This window comes from Cryptomeria japonica, chromosome 6 (assembly GCF_030272615.1).
Source record: "Cryptomeria japonica chromosome 6, Sugi_1.0, whole genome shotgun sequence".
NCBI classification, from domain to species: domain Eukaryota; kingdom Viridiplantae; phylum Streptophyta; class Pinopsida; order Cupressales; family Cupressaceae; genus Cryptomeria; species Cryptomeria japonica.
The window spans coordinates 607,224,562-607,241,730 of NC_081410.1; the positions used below are offsets into that span (position 1 = coordinate 607,224,562).

The following is a 17,169-nucleotide window of genomic DNA, read 5'->3' on the forward strand; positions in this document are numbered from 1 at the left end:
GATGAAGAAGAAAAGAGAGTTAGTTAGTCTCGACAAAATAAGTTGGAAAGAAGCTGTTAGTAATTAAATTACCCAAAACAATAGGGAAAAGGGAATTTTGACCCAAGATTCAATAATTGATCCATTCTTATCCCAGGCAAAGTTCATCTTACTGTGACAGAAATAAATAAGAGCAGATAAGCTTAGCAAATACAACCCACTAATTCCAGTATTTATTGAACAAAATCTTTAACAACAGAAATAAATTAAAACATCATTCTTTATTTGTAAAAATATAGATTAAATAATATCAAAGAACTATAGAAACCTAACTTTGGAACAGAGAATTAAAATTCACTACATAGATTTTGGAAGAGAAGAACTAACTCCATTTGTTGAACACGCTATTCAGTTCATCCTTCATTAATAATAAATAACTAATCCAGGAGTGATCGAGCAGGGAAATAAGTCTGTAGTGACACAGAAAATGCTAAGATCTATCTTAATCAAGACAAATTTATTTACATGTTATAAGCCCTTTGGACAAGACTCTCTTATGTATCATGTAATCATTCCACACAAGCTCAATCTACAGACTAGAATCTACATGTTTATCAACTTGGCTCCATTTTCAGGAGGGACCTGTCTACAAGCAGCAGGAACCCGCTATACTAGCATTAACAATTCAAAGCATAGGAGTGATAAATCTTGTATTACAGATGAATAGGGGCATGTCCAGTTGAGGTAACCCTTTCGTTTGTTTTAGTTTTGTGATAACTCTAGTCTTTTGTTGTGTTTGGCTAATAGTGTGATGCATGAGCATCTGAATCTTAAATTTACATTTATGACAGAATCGTCATTAGTACTGTACTTGATTACATACACAAATTTGATGCTCCATGAACCTCTTTGTTTGATGTGAAAATGTTTTCACAGAGTACTGGGTAGGAAGCTCTTCTTCGCCTTATTGGAAAATTGGTATGAGTCAGCAATATGTTGTTGCTGGACTGGTCTAGGATGTAATTTTCCACTCTATCGCTGTAATTCAATATGGATAAATGCCTAAACTAATATTGATACTAACTTCATATCCCTCCAGTGGTTCTCAAATTGTTACAACTATCACCAGAAAACAACCTAGAAGATTGGATGGCACCAGTATACGCCCTCTACTAATATTTTGTCTCATTCATCCAAACATGGACTCAGGTAGAATTTCACAGCATGTTGTATGATCATTATACGGATCCATGATGGCAGAATATATATGTTTATGGAGTAAAATATATGTTAGAAAAGTTGGCTCGACTATCGTTTCAATTAAACCCAATTTCCCAGTACCTTCAAATATAATCGAGACTACACAGAATGCCCAAAAGCATAAATGAAGTAATCGACTGTTTTTGTGTCGCCTTGAACACAGCCATGAGAATGAGCCGTATGAGAACTGAAGTTAGGTGTGGATGAACAGGGCAGAGTGACAATACAAGATAAATACCTGAACTTCAAATTCGTACACCAAAAAGAAACATATTTGTGAAGCCTGCAGTTACCCATTATAACCCCTTGAGTAATATTTTGTTTCTTTTATCCAAACATGGACTGGGGTACAGTTTCACTGCACAATATATAATCTTTATACAACCCCAATGATGGCAGACTGTCTGTTAGAATACTTCGTACTCTATTATGGTTTCAACTGTCCCTGTTTCCCAGTATCTTCAAATATTATAGAGAATATACAGAATACTCAAAACCATTCATAAAGTATATCAACTGCTTTTGTGTCGCCTTGGAAACATTTATGTGAATGCATTATATGAGATCTTAAAATGACGTGTAGGGGAACAGAGCAGAGAGACAATGAGGGAAGACCCTCTGTACTTCTTCCTTTCACCTCCTCTTTGTCTCCTACGCATTTTCTTCCCCATCCTTTTTCCTACAATCCTCTGCCCTATATAACAGTCGATTGGTTTACAATGTGAGCCACAAACATGGTATGCCTATTACTCCTCTGAGAATATGGTCTACTAGCCATGACGTTTGCTGAAACGCCAGGAGTTGTGTTCATGATATTGGTCATATAGAGGTTCGATGCACTCCTGCCGCTTGCGCTTGCTCAATTTTGTAGAATCAGCTTTTCTGAAAAACCTCGGTGCTAATTCCACCAACCATTTTGGATCAACAATAGTTGTTTCGCGCATGTACTCTTTGCTAGTCATAACAAGTTCATGATAAATCACCCAATCAGGTTGGCGTTGGAAAAGAGCACTGCTAGGATAAATATAGACTAGATGATTTCCAACTATAGTACGATACCCTTCCTGACGATCCTTCCTAGCTGCATGGAAGAAAAAACCTGCAGCAATTGCCTTCTGTATTTTCATAGAGTTGTTTCCAGCACTCACAACATCCATTTTATACCTGTCCATAATCATAAGCAGTTGCTTCCTGACATCTTCTGCCCTCCTTAAAGACCTATAATGAAGAAAATTCACAAAGCACCAGGGAACTGAGAAGTTATTAGCCTTCCAGGCCTCATACACTGCCAATAAAGTCAAGTGATCACCTTCTGGCTGGAAAAAGTTTGCCCTCTTCTGATCAGCTTGAGCCTGCTTCTCTTGGGGCCGATAAAAAATGTTTTGAGTTTGAAGCATGGCTATTATGGTTACAATCTCATCACTACAGCCAAGACCAACACTAGCAATGAGCATCTTTGACAGAGGAGGCTCCAGAGGGAATTCAGCCATCTTCCTACCTAGCATAGTTAGAAGTCCCTCTTCATCCAAAGCCTCCAAGCTGTAGAGTTGTTCCATTGCAGCTGTGAGGGTTTGAGGAGAAGGGGGATCCATAAAATCAAATGAGATAAGATCATTAATTCCCATGACCTTCATGTTCAGCGTTATGAATCCAAGATTACTACTCTGTATTTCTGGCACAGTGGTAGGCAACATCTCACTACGATATGCACTCTCTGTATAAAGGCGATAACACTTGCCTGGACCAGTACGCCCAGCCCGTCCAGCACGTTGCTTGGCTGATGCTTGAGAAATAGGAGAAACAATCAGAGAGTTCATTCCTTGCTTTGGGTTGTATACATTTTGCTTAGAGAATCCGGGATCCACGACATAATATATTCCTTCAATGGTGAGTGAAGCTTCTGCAATATTGGTAGCAACAATCACTTTCCTTTTCCCAGGAGGAACAGGCTCAAAAATCCTTGATTGCATCTCACTCGGAAGAGCACTATATACTGGAAGTATGATTAGTTCAGGAACATTGCTCCCTAGCCCTTTCATTCGCTCATACAGAATCTGGCAGGCAGTGTCAATTTCCTCTTGCCCAGTTAAGAAGAGAAGAATGTCACCTTCCGGTTCTTCCAGGTGAATTTGCAGTACTGTGAGCAGTGCGGCATCTAGATAGTCGGTTTCCGGTTGTTTACTATAATACACTTCTACAGGATAAGTTCTTCCAGGAATGGTGAAAATATTGCAGTTCAGAAAATAACCTGAGAACTTCTCAGCATCTAGGGTTGCCGAAGTGACAATTAACCTAATATCAGGTCTGCGTTTGATCAGCTGCTTCAGAAGCCCAAAGAGCACGTCCGTGTGAACTGTCCTCTCATGAGCCTCATCCAGCATGACTACGGAATACTGTGAAAGTTGGCTGTCTACTAAAAGCTCTCTGAATAGTGTACCATCAGTCATATACTTGATCAAAGTGTCTGGCCCTGTGCAGTCCTCAAATCGGATAGCATAACCAACTTCATCTCCCAACCTACATCCAAATTCCTCTGCTACTCTTTTTGCTATAGACATAGCTGCTACTCTACGAGGTTGAGTGCAGGCAATCTTACCTGAGGTCGTGTAGCCTGCCTCTGCCAAAAATTGGGTTATTTGAGTTGTCTTTCCAGACCCAGTCTCTCCAATAACAACGAGAACTTGGTTGTCATTTACTGCGTTGATCAATTCCCTCTTGAGCATGAAGATTGGAAGACTCTGCCTTTGGTCTTGAATTGAAAGCTTTGAGCGCTGTCCAAAAGTGGAAGCTTTTCCGAATGCATCCTTCTTCCACTCAGGTATAGCGTATGTTGAACGCCATACACCTTTCAACTCCTGCCCTAAATGCCTTTCCCCTGGCTCCGGCATTGGATCCTCCCACGGTCGATTCAAATCATTGGGGATTGAGTCCAACTTTATCCTCTGCTGTCGTTCTCTCACTTCTCTTTTCTCTTTACAGAATGCTGATTGCGTCGTGTCTGCCCGCTGAAGTGAACCATCTGGATCCTTCAAAATCTTAACAGGGGGCATATCCGTGGAGTGGCGATGTTCACCGTGCAAGAAAGCAGGCTCTTCCTCGTTTAATTCAATTTCAATTTCAACATCCTCCTCGTCCTCTTCACAATCAGAAAAAGTATCCGTAGGCTTCCACCCCGCTGCAGTCAGTTGTTTTATTTCCCATCTTTCAGGGGAGCTCATTCTCCTCTTCTTCCGCGGGTTCTCCTTTTCCTTCTCCTCCTCCACAATTGTGACCCCCGACAGTGAAGGGGTTGCCCTATAATTATTTAAACTGGCTAGATTGGGATTTGAGCTAAAAGCATGGGAGAAGGGTTTGTTCATGTAAAAAATGTCCTTCCCTGTATAAACCCCCAAAACATGAGGCTCTGCTGCTACTGACTCTTGTTCAATTTCCTTATCTATATCCAGCACAGAGAGCCCCGAAATCTCGTTTTTTCTTTCCTTATTCATGCTCTTGCATTTGGAAGCAGGACCAAGAATTGCATGAATAATCGTGAACAAGGTACTTAGCAGGTCTTTCGGAAATTCTGCACCATTCTCCCTCAGCTTAGAATCAAAATCTTCGACCTTCTCGCTGTTACGCCCGAGATCTGTTACAAACTCTGCTAAAACTTTATCTGAAGGCACCGAGTACGCTTCAAGCTCTTCACACACCTTAGAAAGTAGAGATAAGTACTCCAGTCTCTTTATTCCATTTTTTGCATCCACCTCCATTCTGCAATTTAACAATTCAAAACAACTGCTTAACCGACCGATCAAGATGAAACCTTGGCTAATGACTACTCTGATCACCAAAACCAAACCCTAGTTTCTCAATATTCCGCTTTTCTCCTCCCTAAAATCTATGATACGAGAGGTCTCTGAAATGAAATTTACACAGGCGAGGACGAATTCTATTTTACAAGCAAAGGTACCTTGACGACCAAGTTATTAATTATATTTTTCCCTAACAAATCAAATATCTTTTTCTCCTATTGTTGTGTAAAAAAAATAAAAACTATCTTGTTTTCCTACATGGGCAATGTTATAAAAAAATTATCTTAAGAAGATTTTTAATAATTAAAAATATATATTTTAAATTTTTCTAGATTGGAGATTGCAATTCAAAATATTGAAGTTAAAAAATGATTATATAATTTTAATTTTTATCAATGTATTGTAGTCTATGACCATTCCTTTTAAATTGAAACTAAAATCAAGATCACAATAGAACAAAAGGATTTGATCATAACTCTAATCATCTATGATAGCCAGAAACCTAAATAAGCTGAAACAATATATATTACCTATGGTTTTCACTTTCTCATCTTATCATGGGAACGTAGTCATGAGACACTTGTCATTTTCCGTTGTGTTAATGTGTTCTTTCTTTGCTTGGCAAGAAAAATGATGCAAACCATCCCCATAATGGCCATTTCTCATGTTATGACTATGGAATAATAGAGTTAGCTATGTTTTCTATATTTTGCATGTTGTTTCAGTTTTGTCTATTGCTTGTATCTGCTATTTTTGTCTTGATCAGTTTTTAGGTTTGGTATGGTGGTTAATGTTGGTATTTTGGTATGGTTTTATCATTGATGTCAACACCTACTAAACTCTTATCAACTCTGGACTTTGGAGAAGCAGCAACATTCACCGGCAAGCAAGTGACTCATGCACAGTCACCGGTATCTAGTACACCGGCAAGATATAATGATCACCGACACTTGGAATGATATGGAAAACACATGGTTATGTCAAAGACATCGTTTGGACATCTTGTCCTAGATTTTTGTTCATTGGTATATTCATAGTTGCATATTTGTTGTTACCGACAAATAGGTCTAGGGTTACACCGGCAGGTTTATCTTTTCCAGATCAACATGGCATGCTATGGAGATGATTAATTATTGTTGTAAATGCATTAAGCCGACATGTTCAATCGGTTATTGCATCGGATATTATATTGTTTGTAAAATATTTTTATTGTAATATCTTGTAGAGCCGACCTACTAAAATTGGTCTTAGGTTATGGTATAAATGTAAGATCTTATTTGTAAGATCAAATGTGGAATGCGAAAAAGGATTGTGTGAAGGTATATGCGAAACTAAGCAGAACTATACACACAGACATCATTTGAAGATTGAAGGAAGGTTTTGTGAAGACAATCAGAACTACACCAGTACTAAATCCAGCATATGAAGATGCTATTTTGTGCAATACATTCTTATTGGATTTAACCATCCAACTGTAGTCAGTGTGACTCTCATTTTGTGATTGAGCAGTGAGCTCTAGGTGGTTGGCCTTTCTGCATGTGCAAACCCCATTTATGTGCACTTACTATCTGTAGTAGTATCATCTGATTGTGGGTAAGGTTTCCCACCATGGTTTTTCCCCTTATAGGGTTTCCACGTACAAATATTGGTATTATGTGTTGTGGATAACTTTGTGTTTATGTTTCATGCACTAATCCTTATCGGTATAGCAATTAACTATTAAAACTGTCTACCGACATATTGAATTAGTTTACAAGTATTAAGCATTAAGTTGGCTAAGTTGTTTTTGGTTTAAATTTATTTGACAACTGATTCACCCCCCCCCCCCTCTCAGTTGTCTCTGGGACCTAACAATTGGTATCAAAGCATAGTCCTCTTTTGCAGAAGTTTAACAGCTTGAGGAGATCCAATGTCTACTAATTATTTCAAAAATGACAGTCCTAAACTTGATGGAACCAACTATGGCATATGGAAGATCAGAATGGAGACACATCTAAATTGCATTGGAAAAGACATCCGGGATGTTACAAAGAATGGTTATATTGCTGTTGTACAAGGTCATCCTAGTCCAGCTAACTTGACAAAAGATGAGGAAAATGATTGCAAAGAAAGAGAAGCACTTTTGAGTGCATTATCAGATCAACAAATCATGGGACTATCAAATAGGTCTACTACTTAAGCTATTTGGGATCATTTGGAAACACTAAATGAAGGAGATTCCACAGTCAAAATTGCAAAACTTGAAAGCTTCTGAATCAGGTATGAACATTTGAAAATGGAAGAAGATGAAAGGATTTCTGCTTTTATGGAAAGACTAAATGAAATTGTTTTGGGTATTAAATGTTGTGGAGGAACCTTAAGTGAGGATGAAATTGTTTCAAAAGTTTTAAGAGGATTGCCACCGACATATAAAATGAAAGTCACTACTATAAATGAGTTAAGAACAATGCCTAATACATCAGTTACTAGGGATACATTAATTGGGAAACTTTCAGCTTTTGAAATTGAGGAATTTGGTCCTGTTGCTACTATAAAGACAAATTTGGCCTTTAAAGCATCAACATCATCTGCTCCATCATTTGACAAATCTAATTGGAAAGACTTTTATGCAAGAGAACTTGCAGAAAGTAGGAAAGAAAATGAAGAACTTGAAGCACTATTTGCAAGGAAAATGCCTAAAGGTCCAGTTGGAAGTAAGTATGAAGGTAAAGCACCCTTTAAATGTTTTAACTGCAATAAGATTGGTCATATGGCTTCAAGATGCCTTGATAGACATGCTAGACTAAGAGAAGAAGCTAGAAGAACATGCAAGCCTAACCCTGAATATCAGAGATACAAATTTAAGAAGAATAAAGACAAATCTTGTTACATTGTTGATGAAGGTGTGATTGATGATTCTGATGAGGATCCAGCAAACAATGGATGGGTTTTTGTTGCTATAACAGAAGATCAACCGGCACCTACTGCTCAACCGGTAGTACAGGCCCTGACAGCTAAAGTTGAAGTAAAGGATGAATGGATCATTGATTCAGGATGCTCACATCATATGACAGGAGACAAAGGTAAATTCTTGAACTTTCATGAATACAATGGAGGCTTAGTGAGATTTGGAGATGACAAAGCTTGTTCAATCAAAGCTAATGGTACAATATCTCTTGATGGTAAGCATAACACTGACAATGTTTACTATGTTGAAGGATTAAAGCATAATATTTGAGTGTTGGTCAATTAGTTGAGAAAGGATTTCAGTTACAATTCGAAAATGGAAAATGGAAAATCATGAATAGAACTGGTTTGGAAATTGCAACCGGTAATCAGACTAGAGGTAATATCTTTCATTTAAATAATAAAGAAAAGACATGCTTAATTGCACATATAGATGAAAGTTGGTTATGGCATAAGAGACTCTGTCATGTAAACTTTGATTGCATGGTAAAGATCAATACTACTAAGGCAGTTAGAGATTTACCTAAAATTGTCAAACCTCAGAATATAGTATGTAAGGAATGTCAATTTGGAAAACAAGTTAGAGCTAGTTTCAAAAGTATTCCAGAAAAATCAAATAATGTTCTTGATTTGATTCACATTGATTTATGTGGTCCAGCTAGAACTAAAAGCTTACAAGGTGATAGATATTTCATGCTAATCATTGATGACTATTCTAGAATGTGTTGAGTTACTTTTCTCAGAGAAAAATCAGAAGCACTTGGAAAGTTCAAACTATTCAAAGCAATGGTAGAAAATGAAACCGGTAAGAAAATCAAATGTTTAAGATCAGATCAAGGAGGTGAATTTACATCTAAGGAATTCGATACATTCTGTGAAGTAAATGGAATCATAAGACAACTATCAACACCTCAGACACCACAACAGAATGGAGTTGTTGAAAGGAAAAACAAAACTATCTTGGATGTAGCAAGAAGTATGTTATCAGAAGCAAACCTACCACATGTATATTGGAGAGAAGCAGTCAGTGCAGCGGTCTATACATTCAACAAAGTTCACATCAAAGGTGAAACCGGTAAGACCCCTCATGAACTATGGTTTGGTAATACTCCTACTCTTAAGTATTTCAGAATTTTTGGAAGTAAATGTTATATCAAGAGAGATGAGTATATTGGAAAATTTGATCCTAGAAGTGATGAAGGAATATTTCTTGGTTATTCATCTAAGAGCAAGGCATATAGATGTTTTAACAAAAGATTCGAGAAAATTGTTGAAAGTACAAATGTAAAAATTGATGAACAATTCAGAGGAACTTCAAGGTATATAGACTCTGAACCGGCAACAAAAATTTTGACAAATGAACCTACTCCGAATCCACCGGTACAGAATGAAGATCCAGTTACCCCGGTATCATCTGAGGATTCCACAGTAATTGAGGAACAACAGCAAACCAAGACACCTCGATATGTAAGACTGAATCATTCTGAAGATCAAATAATTGGAAACAAGTTTAAAGGAGTTATGACAAGAGGAAGATTGGCAAATGAAGAGGCATGTCTTATTTCTCAAATTGAACCATCATCTATTAATGAGGCATGTGAAGATAAATTTTGGATTAAAGCTATAGAAGAAGAATTAGAACAAATTGAGAAAAACTACACTTGGACATTAGTTCCCTGGCCTAAAGATAAAAATGTAATTGGAACCAAATGGGTATTTAGAAACAAACTTAATGAAGACGGTAAGGTTGTCAGAAATAAAGCAAGACTAGTGTGTAAGGGATATTCTCAGAAGGAAGGAGTTGACTACAATGAAACCTTTGCACCGGTAGCTAGAATTGAGGCAATCAGATTATTTTTGGCTTTTACAGCACACAAGAACTACAAAGTTTATCAAATGGATATTAAATGTGCATTTTTGAATGGAGATCTTGAAGAGGAAATATACATTGAACAACCCGATGGATTTTCTTTGACAAATGACAATGATATGGTTTACAGGTTAAGGAAAGCTCTGTATGGACTAAAACAAGCTCCAAGAGCTTGGTATGCAAGATTGGATAAGTATCTTTTAAAGATTGGTTTTACTAAAGGAAATGCAGACATCAATTTATATTATAAAGTAACTAATGATGACATCTTGATTATAGAAGTATTTGTTGATGATATAATCTTTGGAGGAGAAGATGGATTATGTAAGGAATTTTCTATTAAAATGCAGCAAGAATTTGAAATGTCTATGATTGGAGAAAGAAAATTCTTTTTAAGATTGTAGATTTCATAGACTGATAAAGGTATATTCTTGAGTCAATCCAAATACTTAAAAGAGTTACTAAAGAAATTTGGGATGGAGAACTCTAAACTGGTAAGCACACCTATGACAAGAAATGACAAATTATCACAAAAGCATGAATCTACACCTGTTAATCCAACTAGATACAAATCTATGATAGGAGGTTTACTGTATTTGACACAAACCAGACCTGATATTATGAATGCAGTATGTATTGTTTCAAGATTTCAAAGTAATCCTAGAGAAAATCATGAATCGGTAGTAAAAAGGATTTTCCAGTACTTACAAGGCACTATAAATCTTGGATTATGGTATCCTAGAGATGAAAACTTTGAATTATGTGCATACATAAATGCAAATTGGGCAGGAGATGTGGATGATAGAAAAAGCACCACCGGTGGAGCATTCTTTCTTGGAAACAAACTAGTTTCTTGGTTGAGTAAGAAACAAAGTTGTACATCTTTATCAACAGCAGAATCAGAATGTGTTGCAGCGGCAACTAACTGTACGCATGTACTATGGCTTAAGCAAATGTTGAAAGACATAAAGGTAAAATGCAAGGAACCTATTACTATCTATTGTGATAACACTGCAACAATTGATATATCTAAGAATCCGGTATTACATTCTAAAACCAAACATGTTTCTATCAAACTAAATTTTCTAAGGGAAAATGTTGAAGCAAAGGAGATAAAACTAGTTTATGTGAATAATAAAGAGTAGATTGCAGATATTTTCACTAAACCTTTGCCTAAGGAGACTTTTGAATATCTCAGAGATCAACTTGGAGTCATACCACCACCGGTAGAGACTTAGACAGTTGATGATTGTCATCAACCGACAGAATTAACAGAGAAATCTTTATTCCGGTCCTTGATGAGAAGCTACTTCTCAGAGGGAGTAGTTGGTATACTGAATTGATTGGTATTTTGTATATGAACTTGGTTTTATTGTAACTTTGGCATTTGATGTCAAAGGGGGAAAGATTGGTATGGAAAAACTTTGAGAAACACAAGGAAAACACATGTTGCTCCCAGGGGGAGAGATTGTTGTTTAGGAGAGGTTATTACTCTCTATATCTGTATTTTGATTTCTGTTTATGATCTTTTTGGAGATTGTTGGTTTTTGGTATTTGGCATTTCTGTTTTGGCACCTTGATGGTTTTTCCATCTTGTGTTGCCATCAATGCCAAAAGGGGAGATTGTTGGTATTTTGGTATGGTTTTGTCATTGATGTCAACACCTACTAAACTCTTATCAACTCTGGCACTTTGGAGAATTAGCAACATTCACCGGCAAGCAAGTGACTCATGCACAATCACCGGTATCTGGTATACCGACAAGATATAATGATCACTGACACTTGGAATGATATGGAAAACACATGATTATGTCGAAGACATCATTTGGACATCTTGTCCTGGAGTTTTGTTCATTGGTATATTCATAGTTGCATATTTGTTGTTACCGGCAAATAGGTCTAGGGTTACACCGGCGGGTTTATCTTTTCTAGATCAACATGGCACACTATGAAGATGATTAATTATTATTGTAAATGCATTAAGCCGACATGTTCAATCGATTATTGCATCAGATATTATATTGTTTGTAAAATTTTTTTATTACAATATCTTGTAGAGCCAACCTACTAAAATTGGTCTTAGGTTATGGTATAAATGTAATATCTTATTTGTAAGATCAAATGTGGAATACGAAAAAGGATTGTGTGAAGGTATATGTGAAAATAAGAAGAACTATACATGCACACATCATTTGAAGATTGAAGGAAGGTTTTGTGAAGACAATCAAAACTACACCGGTACTGAATCCAACATATGAAGATGCTATTTTGTGTAGTACATTCTTATTGGATTTAACCATCCAACTATAGTCAGCGTGACTCCCATTTTGTGATTGAGCAGTGAGCTCTAGGCGGTTGGCCTTTCTGCATGTGCAGACCCCATTTATGTACACTTACTATCTGCAGTAGTATCATCTAATTGTGGGTAAGGTTTCCCACCATGGTTTTTCCCCTTACAGGGTTTCCACGTACAAATATTGGTATTATGTGTTGTGGATAACTTTGTGTTTATGTTTCATGGACTAATCCTTACCGGTATAACAATTAACTATTAAAACTGTCTACCGACATATTGAACTAGTTTACCGGTATTAAGCATTAAGTTGGCTAAGTTATTTTTGGTTTAAATTTATTTGACAACTGATTCAGCCCCCCCCCCCCCTCTCAGTTGTCTCTAGGACCTAACAGTTACGTAGGCATATGCCATGCTGACTAGGTGTTATTTTTAGGGCGATTCTTTTTTGTTTAAGTTGGTGGGGCTGAGTTTAGAGAAAGTCACTAATGGAAATAAAGAAAAAGAGAGAGATCCAAGTTAATGGTATTGTGGGTTTATTTTATGAGATGTATCTTTTGAATTGAATGAGGAAATAAGAATGAGAAATCTATTTGTAATTGAGAACTACTAAAATCAATTTTTGTTCTAGTTATTTTTATGATCTAGGTTATTCTGAATTGTTTTCTGCAGTTTCATGGTTTGGGTTGCATCAATTTTGGTATCAAAGAAAATAGATCCACATGAGAGTAGATTGACATGAAGATTATGCAAGGAATACTACTATGAGAGCTATATTTTGGCTTGCTTAAGCTCTACTATGTTTTTGTGGTTAAAAGGGGAAGCATGGGCACTTACATGGGCAATTGCAAATGGTTAGAAGAGCTTAGATTGTAAGAGCACTATTAAAATAAGAGGGGTAGTTGTTTGTTTGAGGTTTGGTTGTGAAGTCAAATAGAGAGTTAGGTTATACTATAAGAAACAAGATAATCAGGGTGAAAGAAAAGACAAGACAAAGGAAGAGGCAGAAACTAACAAAGGACCAATAAAAAGAGTTACAAAAATTAGAGATTGACTTGGAAGAGTTATGGTGCTTGTTGGAGGAGTGTGAGTTATGCAACAATAAGCAAGCATGAAAAAATGAATCTACAACAAAGGTGTTGAAGAGTTAAGAGAAGGTGAAAAGGAATCGTGAAGATAAATATTCACCTTGTGAGCAAGAGCCATTTTCAAATAGGAAAGCCATTGAGTTAAGAATTAGTCAAGGGGCAAAATTGCTAGAACAAGAAAAGATTAACTCTATTGAAGAGCTAGAAAAAATATTAGCTGATATCTAAGACCCTTAAATGTGGTCTTCCAAGAGTTACAAAAAGCACATATAGATGAATGAGATGAAGTTAAAGAGATAGATGAATGGGATAAAGATGAATAAATAAATGTGTTTGAATAAGTTGTTGAGTTGTGTTACTCCAAAGAAGGGGAAGACATGGGTAAGTGCACAAAGATGGTGGTAAAAAAGGGGGGTATAGGTGGACACATTTTTTTCTGAAATTAGGTGAACCTGAACTTGGAGGCAAAATTTGAAAGTCATACACTCAAGATATGAAGATAATCAAAGAACAAATATTGTAGTACTCTAAATCTAGTTTCCAAACTACTAAACTTTTTCAAAATTTGATAGAATTAAGGGGGTAAAATCCTTCACGCACGAAAAACTGACCCTGATTTTTTTTTAAAAACATAACATAGTGTCTGACGTGCGCATAAAAAAAGTCATAGTTAGATTTAGTATTTTGACAAATCCTTTGGCAGAAAGATAACTAAGAGCAAGCACTAGAAGATGTGTATTTTTTTGTAATTTTTTGTTGAGCGTTTTGTTTTTTATGATTTTTCCAATCAAGCACATCCTAAAAATTAGGTACATGTTCGTGCATGAAGCATAAGTTGCACTAAACACATCGAAAACACAAATTTGTTTTTTTTAAATTGTAAAGAATCAAGTGCACTACAATAATATATAAAGTTTTTTAAATTTGGATAAGTATATCAAGAGTTATTCAAAAAATGGTGCATCTATGTCTGTGAGAACTATGGAGACACTGGTAAAAGAAATTCAATAATAATATGTTATTGTTGTTCAAATTGAAAAAAAACTATATGGTTAGAAAGCTCAGAAGATGGGTGAAAATATAGTGGCAATTTTAGAAATACCCACTTGATGAAGTGTAAACCTGATGATGCCAAAGTCAATAAACCAAGTTGATAAAATAAAACATGTCAAAAATGAGAGAAATGGAGGGAAATCAAACTTCCAAACTATAGCTTTGTCATTCAGGCCTATTTCCAAGCCTAAATAGTGAAAAGCGCATGCGGGGTACTTATGGTTTAAAAAGAACGTACGGGGTACTTATGGTGTAAGAAGCGTGTACGCGCTCTTTTTACTATAAACAACACGTTCACGCTATTGTATAATATGATATTGTATATATAATATGTGTATATACATATAATATATAATATATATATATATGTATATAATAATATATAATGTATTAAGTATATATATACACATGTAAGTGTATTGTCTCCCCCCTTCCTCCATACCCCATCCCTCTCTCTCTCCCTCCCTCTCTCCCCTTCTCCCTTCCTCCATACCCCATCCCTCCCTCTCTCCCCTTATCCTTTACTCCATACCCCACCCCTCTCTCTCTCACTCTCTCCCCTTCTCCCTTCCTCCATACCCCATCCCTCTTTCTCTTCTTCTATCCCTCCCTCCCTCCATACCCCACTACAACTATGTCTGCACTTCTATAGAAGTAAGTGAATTTATTTCTTGTTTGCAACTTCCTCTTTGATTTTTATCATGTATGCTCTCCTAAGAAAATTGATTGATGGATTTGTGTGTGTATGTTGAATAGGAGGAATAGGGTTTGAAATTGAACCACAGGTGTATTACCATGACAAACAAGGAAACCTGCAGCAATATTCTTCTTGAACGTGTTTTTAATGAGCAGAGTAGATGTGGAAAATAGTGTCAACAAAGCAACATGATGAGTCAGAGTACCTACAATATGTTTTTCAGAAGGAAACAACAGGTAGGAAGAGAAAGAGGGAGAGTAACATAGATGATTTCCTGGAGAATGATAGTGGTGGGTATGCAAGAGTTCCCATGTCGTTACACAATGCCTGTCACCTAAAGAAATTAAAGTTTTTTGTATGCATGGCACTGGTAGTATATGATGATCATCACTTGTCAAATGACTTGGAACAATACATACCCATGAAAGAAATCAAGTGTGTAATTCCTATAGTCACAATCGAGATTAGTCCTGTAACCTTGCAAATTTAATAACATCATATGTTTTAGAACTTAGGCAGTACTCTTAGGGTTAGGTCAAGCTCTTACACTTTCTTTTTAGCGAAGCCTCATTGTTTTTTCACTTGGAGTCTCTCTTATGTTGATAATGGTCTAACTTAGCTATATCAAAACTAAACTACTGAAGTTCTATTGTATGATGTTCTATTCATAACTTTAAATTTAATATATCATTTTATTAGCCCACCATATGACCCCTTAGGTGTCATTAGAGGTCGTATTGTTTCCTAAGAGGTCATATGGTGTCCTATGACCCCTTAGAACACCATATGATCCCTTAAGACACTATACGACCCATAACAACACCATATGGTGTCCTAAGGGGTCATAGGATGCTATATGACCCTTCGGGACACCAATGACCCATAACAACACCATATGGTGTTCTAAAGGGTCATATGGTGTTCTAGGACCCCTTAGAACACTATTTGGTGTTGTTATAGGTCCTATGGTGTGCTAAGGGATAATATAGTGTCATATGACCCCTTAGGACACCCTATGACCCCTTAGATAGATGTTGTTAGGGGTCATATTGTGCTCTAAGGGTCATATTGTGTCCTGGATTTGATATCCCTTCCTCTCCCTCCCCCCTCCTCCTTCTCTCTCTCTCTCTCTCTCTCTCTCTCTCTCTCTCTCTCTCTCCCTCCCCTTCTCCCTTCCTCCATACCCCATCCATCTCTCTCTCTCTCTCTCGCTCTCTCCCCTTCTCCCTTCCTCCATACCCCATCCCTCTTTCTCTTCTTTTGTAATTCCTATAGTCACAATCGAGATTAGTCCTATAACCTTGTAAATTTATTAGCATCATATGTTTTAGAACTTAGGCAGTACTCTTAGGGTTAGGTCAAGCTCTTACACTTTCTTTTTAGTGAAGCTTCGTTGTTTGTTTTCTTGGAGTCTCTCTTATGCTGACAATGGTTTATCTTAGCTATATCAAAACTAAACTACTAAAGTTCTATTGTATGATGTTCTATTCATAACTTTAAATTTAATATATCATTTTATTATCCCACCACATGACCCCTTAGGTGTCATTAGAAGTCGTATTGTTTCCTAAGAGGTCATATGGTATCCTGTGATCCCTTAGGACACCATATGACCCCTTAAGACACCATACGACCCATAACAACACCATATGGTGTCCTAAGGGGTCATAGGATGTCATATGACCCCTCGGGACACCAATGACCCATAACAACACCATATGGTGTTCTAAAGGGTCATATGATGTTCTATGACCCCTTAGGACACTATTTTATGTTGTTATAGGTCCTACAGTGTGCTAAGGGATAATATAGTGTCATATGACCTCTTAAGACACCCTGTGACCCCTTAGATGTTGTTAGGGGTCATATTTTGTCTTGGATTCGATATCTCTTCCTCTCCCTCCCCCTCCTTCCTCTCTCTCTCTCTCTCTCTCTCTCCCCCCTTCTCCCTTCCTCCATACCCCATCCCTCTGTCTCTCTCGCTCTCTCCCCTTCTCCCTTCCTCATACCCCATCCCTCTTTCTCTTCTTCTCTCTCCCTCTTTCTCTTCTTTTGTAATTCTCATTAGCCTACCATATGACCCCTTAGGTGTCATTAGAGGTCGTATTGTTTCCTAAGAGGTCATATGGTGTCTCGTGATCCCTTAGGACACCATATGACCCTTTAAGACACCATACGACACATAAC

General features: G+C 37.0%; 1 protein-coding gene across 1 annotated transcript; it reads right to left on the reverse strand.

Annotated features, from left to right (window-relative positions):
* Nucleotides 1-477: 477 nt before the first annotated feature.
* On the reverse strand, nucleotides 478-5,179 carry LOC131036270 (probable pre-mRNA-splicing factor ATP-dependent RNA helicase DEAH5). Its single transcript, XM_057968123.2, has one exon. The coding sequence runs from the start codon at nucleotides 4,989-4,991 to the stop codon at nucleotides 2,010-2,012; it is 2,982 nt and encodes a 993-aa protein (XP_057824106.2). The 5' UTR covers nucleotides 4,992-5,179; the 3' UTR covers nucleotides 478-2,009.
* Nucleotides 5,180-17,169: the final 11,990 nt, after the last annotated feature.

Bases quoted from the DNA above. Each gene is read 5' to 3' on its own strand.
- LOC131036270 (XM_057968123.2), bottom strand. From the start codon at position 4,991: ATGGAGGTGGATGCAAAAAATGGAATAAAGAGACTGGAGTACTTATCT.